We start from the raw sequence: 17,718 nt of genomic DNA, 5'->3' as shown, positions 1-17,718 counted from the left end.
GCGATGACCCTGTGGCTGGCAACAGCGTGGCTGCAGACCACGTGCGCTTCTCATCAGCATGAGCTACCGAAGCGGCCCGGCCAACCGAGGTCATGCATCGCACCTGGGTGGTCACCTGTCGCATCCTGTGGGTCGCTGTCGTATCCAGCTGGATCGGTACTGTGCTCTACTGCTATGGGCATACCAGTGCGTCGCCTGATATGCCAAACAAAGCCGATCAGAAACGGAGCCTGTGACGACATCCGCCAGTCTACATATGTTGGGAACACGCAATAATCCCCACAGCATCCGCACCAACTCGAGCCGGTGTGCTTTTTGAAATTGGCCGATGGAGCTGTGGACTGAAATTCAAATCTCCTACTCTTCTCGCGACGATGGAGCCGCCTCAGGAGACTCGCCTCGCTCTGGCGCCGCCCGCCGCTGTCGGCCCCGGAAACGAATCGTTTATCCAACGTAAAATCCTGAGTCATTGGAGCAAATTCAGTAGCGTGACTGCTTCGCTGTGGTTCGCAGCTGTTGCCGAGTTCCACCAGATCGTCGAAGAACACCGTCAGCGATGGCCGATCGACAACCCGGAGGAACTCGCCAATCTCTCCCAGGAAGCCTTCGGCATGCTCGTTCATATCGGGGCAATCATCTTTGTCCTCTGGCACGTCTACTTCTTTGAGGCCGGATATGTTTGCGACCGTCCCATCGACCTCTATTTGATGATCAAGGCTCTCCTGGATCTGATGATTATTGGGGGATTTATATGTGTGGTCGTCCAGTCCCGGCTATGTCCTGAGCTCTACCAAAGCTCAAACTTTTGGATTTCGCTCAGTGTTGGTGCCCTCATGGCTCACTCGTCACTCGATCTCCTCAACTTTTTCGCCGGCCAGTGGTGGATCGCCGGGTCGCAGCAGTGCCATACGTGGGTCAAGCTTTTGGCAATGTGGCTGATTTTCTCACGCTACGTCGAGATTATCGTCTTTTGTATCTTTCGGTTCTCTACCTCGACCACCTCCAACCATCAGCCGACCGCATCATCCATAATCCACGGGCTGACCAAGATGGAGCTGAGCAAGCTCAAAGTGGTGCTTTGGCCTGATTTGGCCTCTGCAAAACAGCAATGTATGACCAAAAACTGGCTGATGAGGGCGACTAGAACAACGCGACCGATGGCGGAGAATGGAGAACGCCAGTGGCCTTAGTCAGGAATAGAGTCATAGCCGTCGACTTGACAATATCAAGGACGGTCGTCGAGCATTGTATGCATGCCGTATCGTATCCTCCTTCACACGCCGGCCGTTAATGCCCTGGACTCTTCACTCCCCTGCCCTTCTACTAGGTCCGGGTATCGATGCCAGTCAGGCGCAAACAGCTCCTCTTATTGGCGACTCCGCCGCAGGATCTTTGGCAGATCCCGAAAGCCAGCCGATAGACGAAGAGTACTGCTCCATTTGCTTCGAGCCGTTTACTGCTGGAGACAGAGTCCGTCAGCTTCGCTGCCATCACATTTTCCATCAGTCATGTATCGATTTGTGGCTCCATCCGGGATCGGCCAACTCCACCTCCGATTCATCAAGGACAGTAATGAGCGCCTCAGGGAGCCATTCACTGATCGCCATTGCACCTTCCGACCGAGATGGCTGGGGCGGTACTGGACTGGACGCGGGACTGGGCAACAGCCTGGTTCCCTGCGACGGACATCGAACTTGTCCTCTGTGCAAGCAGCATGTGATCGGCCCCAAGGACCGCGATCCGACCATCGTCAAAATTATCGATCGTGTCGTCGAAGGATTGATAGAGGCCGAGGCCCAGGCCAACGCAAGAATGGTGCAGAGCTATCGCCGGCAGCTGGAATCACTGGCCCCAGAGCTGCTCGAGAACGCTCGTGAACCATGCATTTGACCGAGCTCGTAGCCCAACTGCTCGACTCGGGCATCCATACTGCGAGTCCCCCACGACAGAGCACCACAGCTTGAGCCACGACGATGGTCTCTGGCCCCTATCTATATCGCCGGCTTGACCCGAATACATTGCATCCGGCGACTGCATCCAGCCTGCCGCACCCCCATGTCCGCGCAGCCATCCGCACGCGAGCCCAACGTGACCGCCCTGCCCCGTTGCCCTCCGCCGCTGTTCCGACCCGCGCCGTCGCCGCCTTGGCCCGCACCCAGGCTGGCTCCATCAGATTCAGCAACCACCGCCCCGCCAAGCCGATCCAAGCTGCACCGGCTGTCCTTGTCCCTGCCTTTGATTTTGGTTCTGGTATCGGGGGATACGCTGTCCTTGCCCTCTCATCCAGCGATTCTCATCCAGCGATTCTAACTGCCCCTGCAGTATCCTCGATTGCTTCCTCGATTGCTTCCTCGATTGCTTCCTCGATTGCTTCGAAACCCGTCCCCGCCGCTATGCCTCCCAAGCCCACAGCCATCCCCAAGCCCACGACCGAGGGCGAGCAGTTCGATATTCCTCGGAAGAACACGCTCTCGTACCAGCCCACTCACCTCGGCCACAACAGTCCGCTTCCGTACATCCCTACCTCCTCGGCCAAGACCCATGATCCCTCTGGAACCCTCAAACTCGCGTTCATCATGGTCGGCCTGCCCGCTCGTGGAAAGACCTATGTGGCCCGAAAGATCACTCGGTATCTGACCTGGCTTGGCTACCCAGCCCGGATCTTCAACGTCGGCAACTACCGTCGCGACACTGTCGGTGCCGCCCAGCCCCACGATTTCTTTGATCCTAACAACCAAGAAAATGCCCAGAAACGCATGCAGGTTGCCATGACGGCACTCGACGATATGATTCGCTGGTTTGAACGCAGTGAGGACGAAGACGAGCTCTCGGATCAGGGCTCCTCGATCAAAGAGGATGAGCGTGAGGATCAGGACCCGGAGTACGACTTTGAGGTGCCTTCGGGGCCAGGCCACAGCGTGCCGATTCCGATGGCGTCCTCGGCGCTCGGCTCGGGTGTGCCAAAGCACATGAAGGAGGCCTCAAGTGTGAGCTCGCGCTCGCCGTCGTCGTATTCTCCGGCCTCCAAGTCGTGGGTGCCCAAGGTCGGCGGCGAGGCCAAGGTCGCCATCTACGACGCCACCAACAGCACCAAGATGCGCAGACGCATCCTGATGGATTGGTGTGCGGCGCGGAACATCAAATGCGTTTTTATCGAGATGGTGTGCGAAGACAGCGAGATGGTGACCCACAACGTGAAGGAGGTAGGCATCGCACATCGGGGCTTGAAGGAGGCTCGTTCAAATGCACGCAACACAGGGGACGCGGCCTTGCTTGGTGGATCAGCGTGAGGGCGGCTGGCTCATGTTGACGCCACTGTTCGGATCCCATTCCTCAACTCGTGGAACGACACAGGTCAAGATCTCGTCACCAGACTATGTCGGCGTGGATCCGGAGCTCGCTGTCAATGACTTTATGCTCCGCATCAAGCACTACGAAAAGTCGTACGAGACCGTTACCGAGGATGAGAACAACGGCAAGATCAGCTACATCAAACTCATCAACACCGGCGCCCAAGTCATCGTCAACAAGGTCCAGGGCTACCTCCAGTCCCGCGTCGTGTACTTCCTGATGAATCTCAACATTACTCCGATGGACCTGTACTTTTGCCGTCATGGCGAATCCGTGTACAACACCATCGGTCGGATCGGTGGGGATTCGGATTTGTCCTGGAGAGGCTATATGTTTTCCCAAAAGCTCCCGGAGCTGATGGAAAAGCAAATCGGTGCCAAGAAGCTCACCATCTGGACCTCGACGCTCAAGCGCACCATCCAGACAGCCTCGAACTTCAAGCACCCGACCGTCCAGTGGAAGATCCTCGACGAACTGGACTCGGGTCTGTGCGAGGGCTTGACATACGAGGAAATTGAGGAGCGCTATCCGGAAGACTACCAAGAGCGCGACAACGACAAGTTCAACTTCCGCTACCGTGGAGGCGAAGTATGCATCGATGTACTGGCAGGGCGGCAGAGTCTCTGGAGCGACGGGCGCGGCTGAGTCGTCCCTGAACACAGGTGGACTACTTGCTGACTTGTTCTCTTGTCTCGCCTCTCCTCAGTCTTACCGCGACCTTGTCCAAAGACTTGAGCCTGTCATTATGGAGCTGGAGCGGCACCACGAGCCGGACCACGCCATTCTGATCATTGGCCACCAAGCTGTGATTCGTGCCATCTACTCGTACTTTTTGAACTACTCGCACGACGAATTACCCTATGTCAAGATCCCACTGCATACCGTCATCAAGCTCACTCCCAAGGCATATGGCTGTCTGGAAGAGAGGTAAGCCGGCGCGACCAAGCCCCCCCCTCTATCCACAAACGTCGGTGACGGCGCTTGTCTGCATCGCTGTACGTCAGCTACGATGATACTGCCCAGAGCATAGCCCTGGTGGACTCGGTCACAGGACCAAGCATGGGCTAATACGCCGACCCAACTCATCTCGCTCTCATATGACAGATTCCCTGTGGATGTCCCGGCCGTGGACACGCATAGAAACAAAGGCCAGTCGGCCGCCTCGGTGACGAAGGCCGCCCGCGACTCGGCCGGCGACCTGACAAAGCTTGCTCTGGAGTAAAGGGCCGCGATCGAGGGCGGATGCGACCGTTCAGTTGGCCGCGATGGTTATCACGGATCTAGAGGGTGTTGGCCTGTACAAACAGAAACAAGGCTCTCTGCAATCTGATGTCGATCCATCCATGTCGGCACGGCCTGTCCCGGTGGGTCCGGGAGTGATTCGAGTGCGGGATCGGGCTGTCTTGCCAGATACACTGCCGGGCGAGACCGAGGGCTTGGGGGGGAAATTTCTCGCTGCCGCCCGGGCAACAGCAGCACCCAACAAACGCATTCCGTTGCTGGCTGCGTCCGTCTTTCCATCGGACTTGCCCGATCACCGGCGCAACCGGGGTCGACGGTGCTGCGCTGCCCGGACAAGCCCAACTCGCGACCCTGGCCAATCCCTTCGTTGCCCGCTCGCCCGCCCGCCACGCCAGCCCTCTTGCCCTCCATCTCAACTCCCCCCCCGCCAACGCCGCTTCCCTCCAAGCCCGGTGTCTCCGTTGCTTGCGTAAGTGGCTTTGGGCTACACCTGGCTTCCGTTGGCATCTGCTGGCATCTGCTGGCATCCCTGCTCTGTGACCGCCCCCGTGGCTCGAGAACTCTGCTGTGTGCTCTGCTCTCTGGCAACAATCTATCCGTCGGCTTGCGCTTGTATCTTGGCTGTGTTCGGCGGTGGGCTGTGTGTGTCGGCCGGTTGGCCGCTCATCGGCCCTCGTCATCGGGCCCAGCGTCTCCCATCCGCCGCAGCTCGTACTGAATCTCAGCCTCTCCCTCGTCTTTTGCCATGGTACAGCTGGGCTTGCATCGATCGCAACCTCATACCGTTGTCGTCGCCAAAAAAGCACAGCGCTATTTTATCAGAGCGCTTCTTGTCTATTCTATCGATTCGTCTGTGGTGCCGTCCTCATCCAATAGCTCTCCTTCCCCAAGTCCCGCACCGCTAGTTTTATCTTGAGCAGCTATGCCTGTCGCCACCCCTCGCTTCTACGTCGCTCTGGTCGTGTTTGCGGTCTTGAACTTGTGGATAGCAACCAGCGTCCTCCTGTCCGGAACCCTGGCCCTGGTGCTGCTGTTCCATTCCCACCGTGCCTACCGCGAGTTCATCCAAATCCTGGAAAAGGGCTTTGGCTCTCATGTTGTCATCCTGACTTACCTGCTGTCGCCTGCCGACTTGCTTTTGACTGGCGACCTGGATGCCCTGACCCCTCGCACCCGATCCATCATCATGGCCAACCACCAAATCTACCCCGATTGGCTGTATCTCTGGTCCCTGGCCTGGTGGGCCGGTATCCACGGCACCATCAAAATTATCCTGATGGAGCCGCTCAAGTACATCCCCATCGTCGGCATGGGTATGCAGCTGTTTGAGTTCATCTTCATGAAGCGCAAGTGGGCCTTGGACAGAGACAACATGAGCAAGATCCTGCGCACCGCCAAGGCCGATAATCTGCCGCTGTCGCTGCTCATATTCCCCGAAGGCACCTTGAACACACCAAACAACAAGGCCACCTCCGAAGCCTACGCCAAGAAGATGGACCTGTCCGAGAAACCCGAGTTTGTGCTGCTGCCAAAATCGACGGGCCTGCATTTCTCATGCGAAACCCTTCTGCCCGAGATCACAACCCTGGTTGATGTTACCGTGGGCTATTCCGGTCTGACCAAGGACCAGGTGGCCTACGATGAATACCTCGTCGAGAATGTCTTTTTCCACGGCAAGGGTCCCAAGCAGGTTCACATGCACATCCGCAAGTTTGATATTCGGACCCTCCCTGGCTTTGCCCCTGCTACCGATGGCATTTCCCAGTCCAAGGAGGGATCGGCTACCGATGGCGACCAAGATGAAGGTACCCGTCAGAAGGAAGAGTTCAACGTATGGCTGCGAAAGGAATTCATGTACAAGGACTCGTTGATGGGCCAGTTCTATTCGACGGGCAAGTTCGCCGACAACCCCAAACGCGTGTCCATCGTGCCAACCATCCAGGACTGGGTCTCGGTCGGCATCATGTTCCTTTCCGTCTTTTACACTTTCCCGCTACTGCTCTGGCTCGCCAGGATCCCTCTGTATCTGCTGTTTGGCATCTAGTGAGCAACCCGGCCTCTCGTCCTTGGCGCGCATTGGATCTGTCCGTGCACTGGCTATTTTCTCATGATGCTTGGCCTCCCTGCCGCTGCTATGCCTTTGCTCTGATCTGTGGCCGCCAATCTGCCTTCGATCGAGCGTGTGCCAGACAAGCCCACTAGCTCTTGGCCACGTCCTTTCCGTGGATTTGCTTCGCTTCCTCTCTAGACGCAAACAAGAAGTGGTTCTGGCCTGTGCTTCTCGTCGCCCATATCGCCTTTTTCTTTTGCCCTCCACTTTGTCAATACGGCTCTGCCTCCCTCACGACCTTGTCTTTGACCTCTCTTGTCCATTCAACAGTCTTTCCGTTTCTTGATCTTGAAATCCTGCAAGTCCGTCGAATACATTTCTTGTTTGCAAAGTAGCGACGCCGGGTGCTCGGGAGTAGCCGCTATGGCTGAGTGCGCTTCAGTAGCATCGCAGCATCAGCATCGCAGCATCAGCATCAGCATCGCAGCATCAGCATCGCAGCATCGCTGGCGCTATGCACAAACCGTCCACCATGACACGGATCGGCCGATTACCATCAGAAACTGGCAGCAATCGCGATGGCGATAATGAGTCAATGTGCTCTGGCATGGCGAGCACCATTCGATGTATTCAAGGCTGGTGGCGACCGCATCGTCGAGGTGAACTGGTGCCTAGTCCGTTTTACATTTGCGCGCAACAAGAATCATGTTACGGGGCGACTCTACCGAGTCAAACAGCGGGAAGAGCCGGACGACCAGCCGCTGGTGACCCTTGGTCGCGGCGATACCATTGCTCTCGTCTTGGACTTTATCATGGGCATTGCGCTCGCCAGCGCCGCTGCTGGTGTCGCCGCAGCTTCTTCCTTCCGTAACAACGCTGCTGCTGGCATGGTCGCCGCAAGAGTCGAACCATGGCGCACCCATTCTCGCGGATGGACTGTCGGTTGTGACAGGTGGCTGCTGTTCGGTCGGCATAACGTAATCATCTTGACCGCTTTCTTCGATAAGGTGGAGGAACCGGTCGACAAGCAGCATGCTCTCGATGGCGGGCGCCAGCAGAGCGCGGAGCGTCCAGACCACTGCAATCTCCTTCTCTCGGTCTTCAAAGTCCTTTTCATACTGCCCCAGCCTCTCGATTGGGACGTCGCTGATGCCGAGCCTCGAAAGTGCTGCTGCTGCATAGGCAGCAAAGCCTCGACCGAATGCACTGCGAGAAAGCCGTCCGACGTTGATGTCTTTGGATGCAACGCTGTTGGATATGAGACCAAGGTCCCGGATGACATATTGGAGCAGTGCCCGATGGTAGTGCTTGGTATAGCTCTCTCGCCCGTCATCCTGTCCTGCCCACCGGGTAGTTGCCTGGCAGGCCAGCATGCGGGCAGTGAATCCGAGCGACATCTTCTCGGATTGCAGAAACCGGCTCATCGGAAATCCAGGCTCGTCGGTCTTGGGCAGCGGCCGCTTCTGAGCACGATGGGCCTCCCAGTCAGGCACTTGTTCATGGCCGGGCGTGAACGATTCGGTGACATGGTTATAGCAGCATGAAACCGCAGCCAGGAGCGAAGCCTCACTCTTCAGAAAGTGCCGGATGATGTTGGGCGTCAAGTCACCGCAGCTGTGGAGTCCGCAGAGGAGCCACTTGGCATCGGGATCCACAGAAGCGTCAAGGCTTGCATCCGAGTCGGCAGCGATTGCATGCTGAACTAGGTCCGGGAGCGACTCGGTGGCATGGACCCGCCGATTGATATGGTAGAGCCTACCGCCGTTGTGGTCAGCAAAGACTCGCTCGATTGTCGATGACCGGCGCTGGGCGCCGCAGGTTTGGATCTCGTCGTCGTCGATTCCAATGACATTGTGACCATACTGGAAGGCCAGTACCATGTCGAGGTATCCTTGGCCGGCGCCAATATCGACCGCATAGGTCGCTCCGTCGATGGCCATCAACTCGTGAATCAAAGCGGCCATGATTCCAACCTGGTGATTTCATTGGAGCGCAACGGCGGTCAGTCGCTACTGCTCCAAAGGCCAGATGCTCTTTGCCGGCCATCAAACATCCGCGGCAGCAGCAGCAATCCCAGTCATGCGGCGACATCCACGACCATGGCGACCGGGACGACAGGCTTACTTCGTGGCGCTTCTTGGGAGACATGCCGTACACAATCTTCTTATCCAACGGACGCACTGCTCAACTCCGAGACCAGGCCTGGATTTAGAACTCGGAGCAGATCACAGGACTGTGCTGCTGACAGAATTGCGCTGCTGATAGGATTGGGTTGCTAACATCCGCGATGCATCGGGATCCTGGATTGGACAAGGCCGCACCTGTGGTCTTGAGTTTATGGACGACAGAGTCGTCGTCAGCCGAGCGGGGAAGCGGGATCGTCTTGGAGAGTGCGATATACTCCCTCAGATCTGTCGGCCAGTGTGCCTATCGACGTCGATTGGTTAGGGATGCCGGTCGGCAACAGCATGATATGTGAGAGCAGAGTTGGTGCTCGTGCCCAAAGCTTAGATCTATCTCCATGTGTAGCGAGTCGGCTGCAGCAAGACATACGAGCAAGCGCTGTCGGCGTAACTCGACATACCTGTGACTCTTGAAATGTCGCAAGCTCCAATAGATCCGGATAGGAGAGCTCATCCTTGAGGAATTTCCATGAGTCTGGGAAGCGAGATTGATTCCAGTAGTCGTTGACGAAAAAGTCGGTTGCATGATGAGTCCACAGCCAGTCGTAGGTCTGCAAGAAGTGTTTGAGGGCAAGGAGGTACGACTTTGCCGATCGATGAGGATCGGGGAGTCGGAGCCAATGGCGATCGAGCATGAGGAAGACTGGATAGCAGCCAGACCAAGGTGAGATCACAGCGAGACCAAGGTGAGATCGATGGGATGGGTGTGCGGCGCGAGATCTGGAAGAAAGTCAAAAGCCACGACAGAGCGATGGCAGACGCTTCATGACGGCGCACGCAAAACGAATCGGCATATTCCTCGCCGAAAACGGCTGCCCACAGCACTTGCAGCCTCCGCACCGCCAGTCTGCAACGCTGCTGTCTGATTCCATCCTCCATCAGGGCGAGATTGCTTCCGCTGGCCTCGGCAATGAGCCGCCATGAAAGGATCAGAGGGCAGCGGCGAGTTCCGTTGCAAAGAAGAAACAAAAATCCAAAAATACATAGGACTGCCGGGGTCTCGGCTTTCTCCTCTCAGTCTTGTTGGATCCATACGAAGACTGAGGTATATTGAGCGCATCCGCTGGACAAGTTTTCCGAGACACGGCAGCACCGATGCTCCGTCTGGCTCGCTCCATTACGCAGTGCGCATCCAAAAGACTGCCCTTCCTTCTGAATCAAGTATATTAAGACGAGCATCGGGAATCATCCGGAAAGCCATGGCAGCAGTGTAAGCCACGCAAAATGAATCCTCGGCGCGCTGCCAAGGGAAACACCACCCGTTCCCTTCAGACATCCAACTACTCGGCAGCCGTGAACAGCGCAGGGAGAGAATCCGGTGAAAGCACCTGTCTCGCTAGAAAGAGGAGGCATGCGCGTGCGGGCTCTAAACGACGGTGAATATAAAATCAAGTCCTAGGTAGTAAATTGATGGAATAGATAGAATCGATGTAGTAGGTGTGTTCAAGAAAGAAAGCAAGGTGATCGCAGAGCGATGGGAAGCAAGTTGAATGTGTGATGATGGATATGAAAATATGCGAAAAGAAACGGAAGATTGAACATGAGTGATTTCCTGGCAATTGGAATTCAGCGAAAACACCATTTGCCTTGACGGATGGGCTATGGTTTCCTCAAAGCTGCTCGAGGTAACGTCGGCTGCCCGATAAGATTCCATCGACGGTTCTGATGGAAGGGCACTACTTTTGGCAAGCTGCAGTGTAGAAGGACTGAGCGGCCTGGATGTTGCTCACAAGACTCGTGGTATTGAAGTTGCTTCCGTAGTCCGGAATCCAGGAAAGCCCCGAGTTCAGGCGATACGCGCACGAGTTGGTGGTGCACCAAGAGGCAACGCCAGAGTAGACCATGCGGTAAATGTTACCGAAGGGACCGAAGGCCTTCTTCAGCTTGGCTTCGCTGTAAATGTTGCTGAGATACCCGTCGATGCAAACTGGTCGACACCAGGGACGGCGGTAGAGAGTGCAGAGGGGGCAGGGGGCATTGGAAGGAGAGCAAATGAATACAGACGAGGACGACGTTGTGAGTGAAGCACGACAAGCGGCTGTCTCTCTATCAGACATGCCAAACGCGATTCTGCTGCTGGATCGGTCTCGCGTCGCCGTCGTAACGAGGATGCGTCGTTCATAGCCTATCTGTATCCGATAAATCGGGTGAGGGTTTGTGGACAATACTCACGGGTTCCGTCGGGATTGGATTGGCAGAGAACCTCCTGAGTCACTCGGTAGGTCCATGCAGGAGTGTTCAGGTCCGAGCTTGTGCGGCCAGGGCACAAGTAGAGTGCATCGGGAATGTTGAAAATAGGGCCTCCAGAAAGGCCGAGCTGGCAACTGTACTGGCTCGAGCAGTAGCTCCTGAGATTGTTCAGGTTCATGACATTGCCGGTGTAGTTGGAGTTGCTGATGGGACCACCAGGGACATGGGTGGCGTTGTTCAACGAGGTGGCAAAGTTTGGAATCTGCGATGAAACCCCGGTGCTCATGGCGCACGTAGAAACAGTCGATTGGATGCGCGAGAGAGCTGCAATCCAAGAGAAGGCAGAGAAGTTAGCACGGTCGCACGGGAATCTGTATGTTTCAGCGTGACTGGCATATCGGGGGGTGGGCTTGGAAAGTCTACTTTGACTTTTTCTAAGAGAGAGTCTCGCTGATGCTTTGAGTTTTGTGAGCGCACTAAAATCTCTCGACAGGGCCATCTTACCAGACAGACACAGGGGGGTGCGTGGTAGCTGGCCTTGGTTGAACGTGGCCAGTGTAGTGGCATTGATGGCCCGAGCGTTCGAATTGGCCCAGTTGACAATGAAGGTCTTGAGGTTACCGGGGGTTGGGTTGACAACTTCCGACACTGTCGTGTTGTAGGTCGCATTTTGGGACATGGCAATCAGAGTGTTGGTCCGATTGGCGCCGTCGAGCATGGTCAGAGGCAGGGCGCCACAGAGTGTGGTTGGATAGGCCAGGGTGCCAAGGCGTCGGAAGAATGTCTGAGACCAGCTCACGCCGGTTTGTACGCCCGTTCCACCCAGGGTGTTGAACAAATTGCTGGCGGCCGCCTGAACCGACGGATGGCAATAATTGAGTGGGAACAGGAACGATTGGGCTCTAGCCGTGGGAGACGCAAGGATCGCGTTCCATCCTGAGGGGTTGAGGGCCACCGTGGTGTTGTAGAAAACGTCGTATGCGTCTGTGATGGGCAGCCAATGCGGGTCAGCCAATACAGGGCAGCCAATGCAGGGCACCAGAGACGTGAGCTCTTTGGTCGGGACAAACGAGCATTGAACACGAGCATCGAACACGAGCGCCTCCGCTCAGCGACCGCAGCTATCGCAGCGCCATCCCCGGTATTCGCGCTCACTAGACCAGAACTTACATTGGTTTGTAGCCTGAGTCATGGTAGGGCAGACTGCCGGTTGAAACATGGGAACAAGATTTGCGGGTCGGAGCACATTCCCAAAGTATAAATGTGTTCGGTGTGGTTCAAAGATCGTAGCAGGACAGCGTATCGGTACAACGAAGCAGAGATGACCGAAGGTGCAATGCCGTCAAGTTCACAAACAAATACAGCAGATTCAGAATTGGTCAGCATCAAGCGTGGCATCCGCGATAGAGCAGCATGGATGGCAGAGCTCTTCAAAGACGCATTTACGAGCCGTGTCGTCGTTGCTCTCGGTGTGAATCGGCCCAGCAGGAATTTATAGACGCTTGGTACTTACAGACTCCTGACAGTAGCTGAATTGTGACAATTGATGACAGCGTGTCTGCTGCGTAAGCCTTCAGGGCCACACTGAGGGTGTCTTTGCCGATAGTATCCATGATCATCGAGGCATCGGCATAGAGCACCACGGCATTGTTGATGTTGGTCGACGTGATGTTTTTGATGATTGTGCAGGTTTGGTTGCGATTGAAGCTCGCGAGGTTCGCCGGAGACGGAAGAGTGAAATCTGAGGGAGTAAAGTATTGTCCCAGTGCACTGCGTCCCAGCAGACCGCCATTGTCGAGCGAGGAAATGAGATTCTTGATCGTCGAGCGGTAGGCAAGGAATCTGGTTTGATAGATATAGGGCAGCGGCGCAGTGGAGAGTGTGCCGTCGGTGATGGAGTATTGCTCATAGCCGCCGACACCGACAGAGATGACGGTGCAGACCTTGGGCTGGAGCGGGAGCCAAGTGATAAGCCCCAGATCGCTGTAGATGTCGTACTTGCCACCGGCGCCATTGTTGAGACTGAAAGAATCGGGAACGATTGTCGGGAGGGGGAATTCACCTGTCCAACTTGAAGATGGACCGGCGATCGCAACACAGTACGACAGACTTGTCGACCAAGTTGTGGTAATGACCGGGGTGGAAAGCTGCTGCTCCCAACTGATGGCGCAGTAAGGCGTGGTGGTGTTCCATGTGACGTAGGTTCCATTTGAGGCAATGGAGATGCTGCCTGAAGGAGAATTGTACCAAAAGTACTGGTTTGCAGGATCAAAGATGATTCCACTGTACGGGGTAGGGGTGGCGCTTGGGTTCAGGAAGATCATGGTATTGGGGTTCTCGGACAGGGCGCTGGGATCGTTCGTGATGGAGTTGAGATCGTTGATGGAATAGAAGATGGTGGTGTTGACGTTGGTAAAATCCATGTAGAGCGCAGCCGAAGAAATGTTCAAGGTGCAGGTGCCAGGGGTGGACGTCTTCCAGACAATGGCGTTTGAGCCGCTGCTCATGGGGGCAGGGATGTTCAGGAGGTTGGTAGCCTGGGCGAAGAAGCACGAGTTACCGTCTCGAGACTGCCATGTGATGTTGGTGCCGAGAGAGGTGGCAGATTGCTGGGAAGTAGTGTTGGCGGCTTGGTCCAGGAAAATGCCGTTGTTTTGGCTCCAGTAGTTCACGGTAAGATCCGGGGTGAAGGTGAGCTGGCTTGAGGGGACGGCCACCGGGTTGATGTGGTCGTTCCAGATCTGTAAGGTGGCTGGGTTGGGCGAAACCTGCTGGATCGGAGAGAAGGAGATGCCTCCGACCAATGTGTTGATTCCCGGGTTGAAGATGGAGGTCTCGATTGGGGTGGCTGCGAGGACAAGGGTTCCTTGGGAGGCCAGGAGACTGCATGTGCCATCGCTGGCTGGGAACTGCGCGGCCATAGAGTTCCACAACTGGCCCGTAGAATCAAGGCAGACAGGGGTAAAGAGAGAAACCATCTCGCAGAACTGCGTTCCCGAGGACCAAGAGACGGCCATGCTGGATGCGTTCCAGGAGACCGGTGTGAGCGAGTTCCAGGCAACAAAGGTGTTGGGATCGAAGCCGTTCAGTGCAGACGAGCCATTGAAGGTAAAGCCGGCAAAGCCGCCGATTTTCGTGTTCCAGACCATGCCGAGGGGAGCAACCACAGCAGTGACGGGAGGGACAGAGGACGGGGCCGAGTTGATGAAGCCTTGAAGAGCACCGCTTGAGTTCCGGAACTGGAAGCTGCACGCACCAGCGGTGCTGTTCCACAGGACCGAAGGCAAAGTGCAGGCAATCATAGGGGTCTGTGCCAGAGTTGAATACGAGCCCGAACCTCCACTGCCACTGCCGCCACCGCCGCTGCCACCATTTGCATAGCCAGGATCAGCCTGTTGGGCAGTGGTGTTGGTGGCAAAACTGATCAGGCAGTTGAAGCCATCGGCAGGGGTCCAGGAATACTGGTTGTTGCTGCCGACAGGGGTCTGAGAGATGGTACTGTTAGCGTAGATGGAGGTGGCAATACCGTTGACCCAATCGTACAAGATGTTTGGATTGAGGTTGTTGATGGTGCCTGCGACATTATTCTGAACCGTCGGGTCGTTTGAAACCGAGCCCCAAGTAGCCACCTTCAGGGTTGCTCCAGAGACCGTGATCCGGTTGGAGGAAACCGTCATGGAGCAAGTTCCGTTTGTTTGCCAACCGGCGATGGACCAACCGCCAACGTAGCTGCCATTACCATAGAGACAAGGGTTGTAAACCAAGCTTGCTCGTGAGCAGGAGCCCGTGGCAGTTTGCCAGCTGAGGGTAGATGAGGACCAGGACGACGCGTTGGCATTGACGACATCGAGCCAGCCAGAGTAGTCCGGCTGCTGCGAGGGTGGGGCTTGTACATTGTCAAAAACGCCGTTGCTGGGATCCCATAGGGCTGGTTGAAACTGTGTCAAGGCCAGGTTCTGATTGTAGCTGTTGGACTGTGGCATATTGCCCATGGGATCCGCGTTCGGGATGCCGTAGGTGCCAGAGTACTGGAGCGTGCATGTGCCGCTGGACGAGCTCCAGGTGAGCGAGGGCAAGGAGCAGGTAATGGAGTTGGTGGTCGCGTCACGTTTCTCGACCTTCGCGTAGATTTCGTAGTGGTTAGTGGTGGGGAGCTTGGGGCGAGCAAGGAGGTGCTTGGAGCGCGGAATGAGCTCGGGCGACTCCTGGAGAGGCATGCCGAACGCGTCCGTGGCGAACAGCCCCAAGAGAGCCAGCGCTTTCCACTGGGCGGGACGGCTTTGGTCTTGAACCATTTTCAACTGAAAGGAGCGGAGAGCAACTTTTTTTTTTCTGTTCTGCACTCCTCCGGTTGGTTTCGCTCTGTGAAGATGAGTAGAACAAAGGAAGAAGGGGGGGGGAGGAGATGTGTGGGAACGGCTCTGACACGCGGAGGCTCAAGGGCACGCCAGCAGGCAAAGCGCAGATCAAAAGGGGAGAAAGTGCTCGCCCAAGGGTATTTTCTCTCTTTTTTCTTTTTATAGCGTCGGCTTGTGGGGCGTTTTCTGAGATATTGGGCCGGGGGGGAGCAACATGGCGGCCGCGGACTACAGTCCGGTAGCTATACGAGCTCGGGATGCTTTGGCGTCTGTAGAGGCTCGTAGTGAGGCCCCTCAGGGACGGCCACAGCCATGTCCGTGATTGATGGACGCCACAACCGAATGACGTTCCTGCAAGGCCAGGCCCTGCGGGTTCCTTTTCCCCCAGTTACTGGAGGCACACGATTCTACGTGAGGGACGAGATGCTGTCTGCTGAATCTCGAGACCCAATCTCGCTCTGATAGGAGCGCCACCTCCGGATGGCGTGGGCTTTGAGTGAGCAATATGGACGCAGCACAGATTCAGCGCAGTGAATCGATGCCGACTACGCCGCATCGCTCGGCCGGTATAATTGCAATACGGCCTGCATCGTGCGTGAGCCACTGCGAGCGTGCATGGAGAAGTATACCGATAGTTGCAGTATATGTGCAGGTCGGGCGTGATTGGCGGCGAGAGCGAGGACGGGCGAGGACGGGCGAGGACGGGCGAGGACGGGCGAGGACGGGCGAGGACGGACGAGGACGGACGAGATCAAACGAGAGCCCTGGTGCACACACACACGCGAATCGCCCACACACACACACAGCTCGCCACACACACACGCACTTGGGCTTTTGCGCTTTTCCTGGCGTGCTGCTCATCGGGTGCTTCTCGGGCTTGCCGACCGACCCAAGTGCGATTCTGCCCTCAGCCCCGTCTCGCCCGCCAACACCATGTCCAGAGCCACCACCGCCCTTGTCAACTTTCTGATCTTCTCGCTGATCTGGAGCGCCGCCCTCTTCCACGACCGCCTGTCGCCCGGGCTGGCGGTCCCGTACTGGTTTGACCAAGTCGTTGCGGCAGTAAGTGTCCCTGGAGGCCCGTGGTCATCTGGAAAGGCAAACGCAGCCCCGGCCGTGCCTGCAGCTCGGCAGAGCTACCAGGATTGTCGGCAGGATTATTGGCCAGGGTCTTCGGCCGCAGTCTCGCTGCTTGTGTTTTTATATCGTGCGCGGCCATGGCTGATCGATCGAGGCGGTTTGTCTTTGCTGCCTCTCCTACCCGCTTGGTGCTGATGATTCTCCCCTCCCCTTGCCCATTGCGGGCTCCGGTCCCAACCGCAATGTCTCCCCTACATCTGCGCCCGGCCTCGAATCGCCCAGTTCCCCCTCTGGCTGCTGGTCACGTTTGGCAGCTACTCGCTCGCCAACATTGGATGGGCTCTCGTTACCTTCGGCGACTGTCCCGACGCCCACAAGAGTCTGCTCCAGGTAGGCGTCGTCGAGCATTTCTTGAGGAACAACAACGTTACCCCAGAGCCCCAGAGCCATCGGAGGACGATTGGAATGGCGACCCAATGGCACCGCATCATTTTGAAGCGCTTGGGGGCCGAGTTCCGTCCTCCCTCGACTGGCCGGCATTCGCTCCGGCGGCTCAATGAAATGACCACGATAAGCAATGCTGACCGACTTTGCCGCTTCCCCGGACATCATACTGCAATCTCTGTCGCTTGAATGTGGTCAACCCAGGAAATTCAAGCTGCCAAATCGGACCTGAGAGGCCGTGGCGTCAGCGTCGGCAACTGATCCGTGCATCATCCACTCGACAACCCGGTCGATCGCCATCCCAGAGCTGCCTTCTTGCGACCCACGACAACAGTCTGTAGCGGCACCGTTGAATACAGTCTCTGAAATTTACTTTCGGGCTTGGCTGCAACAAAGACGGTCTCCAGTCTTTCTGTCAACGCTTGGATTAGATATTGACCTGGACGAGATGGCACAGCCAGACGGCTGTTCTCTGCAGCGATGTTGGCCGTACTCCAGAGGCACCACGGTTATGGCAGATTCAATCACAGCTGACAGAGCTTGGCATCAAAGGTCCCGGATTCCTCGCTGGAGCCTGAGAAATGGCCACCTGCCCAGCTTTCATGCACCTTTGGTACCGTACATCGAGGATCGACAAGCACCGCCATACCGACTTTGCTTCTCCGCGGGTGACATGGGTCTGCAACCAAGTGCAAGCGTGCCTTCGACAGAGCCGCACCAGGGAGGCTGAACCATCGGAGGCGGCAATGGCATACGGTCATATCAGAGCATCCCTAATACCAAGCATCCGCGATACCTTCGTGTGGTTGCTGATGCTGAT

The 17,718-nt window shown here is 56.5% G+C and overlaps 6 protein-coding genes across 6 annotated transcripts; 4 read left to right on the top strand and 2 right to left on the bottom strand.

The window, feature by feature from the left end:
* Nucleotides 1-374: 374 nt before the first annotated feature.
* Nucleotides 375-1,890, top strand: BJ171DRAFT_597121 (uncharacterized protein; the record flags this gene model as incomplete). Its single annotated transcript, XM_053114723.1, has 3 exons — nucleotides 375-1,110; nucleotides 1,328-1,470; nucleotides 1,714-1,890. 3 exons carry the CDS (start codon nucleotides 375-377, stop codon nucleotides 1,888-1,890), a joined length of 1,056 nt encoding a protein of 351 aa, XP_052969082.1.
* Nucleotides 1,891-2,393: 503 nt separating this feature from the next.
* On the top strand, nucleotides 2,394-4,691 carry BJ171DRAFT_456864 (histidine phosphatase superfamily; the record flags this gene model as incomplete). Its single annotated transcript, XM_053108330.1, has 5 exons — nucleotides 2,394-2,894; nucleotides 3,057-3,203; nucleotides 3,355-3,939; nucleotides 4,058-4,278; nucleotides 4,456-4,691. 5 exons carry the CDS (start codon nucleotides 2,394-2,396, stop codon nucleotides 4,571-4,573), a joined length of 1,572 nt encoding a protein of 523 aa, XP_052969081.1. The 3' UTR covers nucleotides 4,574-4,691.
* Nucleotides 4,692-5,515: 824 nt separating this feature from the next.
* Nucleotides 5,516-6,637, top strand: BJ171DRAFT_421598 (acyltransferase-domain-containing protein; the record flags this gene model as incomplete). The annotated part of the gene is made up of 1 exon (XM_053107493.1): nucleotides 5,516-6,637. The coding sequence occupies one exon, from the start codon at nucleotides 5,516-5,518 to the stop codon at nucleotides 6,635-6,637; it is 1,122 nt and encodes a 373-aa protein (XP_052969080.1).
* A 482-nt stretch (nucleotides 6,638-7,119) lies between these two features.
* On the bottom strand, nucleotides 7,120-9,542 carry BJ171DRAFT_495412 (methyltransferase domain-containing protein). The gene is made up of 4 exons (XM_053110119.1): nucleotides 9,228-9,542; nucleotides 8,965-9,070; nucleotides 8,768-8,823; nucleotides 7,120-8,616 (listed from the first exon to the last, which is right to left on the bottom strand). Exons 1-4 carry the CDS (start codon nucleotides 9,459-9,461, stop codon nucleotides 7,315-7,317), a joined length of 1,698 nt encoding a protein of 565 aa, XP_052969079.1. The 5' UTR covers nucleotides 9,462-9,542; the 3' UTR covers nucleotides 7,120-7,314.
* Nucleotides 9,543-10,181: 639 nt separating this feature from the next.
* BJ171DRAFT_641850 (uncharacterized protein) lies at nucleotides 10,182-15,311 on the bottom strand (the record flags this gene model as incomplete). Its single annotated transcript, XM_053115785.1, has 5 exons — nucleotides 10,182-10,753; nucleotides 10,999-11,340; nucleotides 11,521-12,000; nucleotides 12,187-12,219; nucleotides 12,530-15,311. 5 exons carry the CDS (start codon nucleotides 15,309-15,311, stop codon nucleotides 10,503-10,505), a joined length of 3,888 nt encoding a protein of 1,295 aa, XP_052969078.1. The 3' UTR covers nucleotides 10,182-10,502.
* A 915-nt stretch (nucleotides 15,312-16,226) lies between these two features.
* On the top strand, nucleotides 16,227-17,270 carry BJ171DRAFT_495405 (dolichol-phosphate mannosyltransferase subunit 3). Its single transcript, XM_053110118.1, has 3 exons — nucleotides 16,227-16,436; nucleotides 16,737-16,844; nucleotides 17,103-17,270. The coding sequence occupies exons 1-3, from the start codon at nucleotides 16,308-16,310 to the stop codon at nucleotides 17,157-17,159; spliced, it is 294 nt and encodes a 97-aa protein (XP_052969077.1). The 5' UTR covers nucleotides 16,227-16,307; the 3' UTR covers nucleotides 17,160-17,270.
* Nucleotides 17,271-17,718: the final 448 nt, after the last annotated feature.

The sequence above is a fragment of the Polychytrium aggregatum genome (genome assembly GCF_025602895.1).
Source record: "Polychytrium aggregatum strain JEL109 chromosome Unknown BJ171scaffold_9, whole genome shotgun sequence".
Lineage (NCBI taxonomy): Eukaryota > Fungi > Chytridiomycota > Chytridiomycetes > Polychytriales > Polychytrium > Polychytrium aggregatum.
The sequence above is the reverse complement of the archived record's forward strand: the minus strand, read 5'-3'. Positions and strand labels throughout refer to the sequence as shown.

Excerpts from the sequence above, each read along its gene's own strand:
- BJ171DRAFT_495412 (XM_053110119.1), bottom strand. The coding sequence starts at position 9,461 with ATGCTCGATCGCCATTGGCTCCGACTCCCCGATCCTCATCGATCGGCA. Across the intron at positions 9,071-9,227 it reads CGACATTTCAAGAGTCACAG|GCACACTGGCCGACAGATCT; the intron begins GTATGTCGAGTT and ends CGACGTCGATAG. Across the intron at positions 8,617-8,767 it reads CTCCCAAGAAGCGCCACGAA|GTTGGAATCATGGCCGCTTT; the intron begins GTAAGCCTGTCG and ends TGAAATCACCAG.
- BJ171DRAFT_495405 (XM_053110118.1), top strand. The coding sequence starts at position 16,308 with ATGTCCAGAGCCACCACCGCCCTTGTCAACTTTCTGATCTTCTCGCTG. Across the intron at positions 16,437-16,736 it reads TTGACCAAGTCGTTGCGGCA|TTCCCCCTCTGGCTGCTGGT; the intron begins GTAAGTGTCCCT and ends CGAATCGCCCAG. Across the intron at positions 16,845-17,102 it reads CCCACAAGAGTCTGCTCCAG|GAAATTCAAGCTGCCAAATC; the intron begins GTAGGCGTCGTC and ends TGGTCAACCCAG.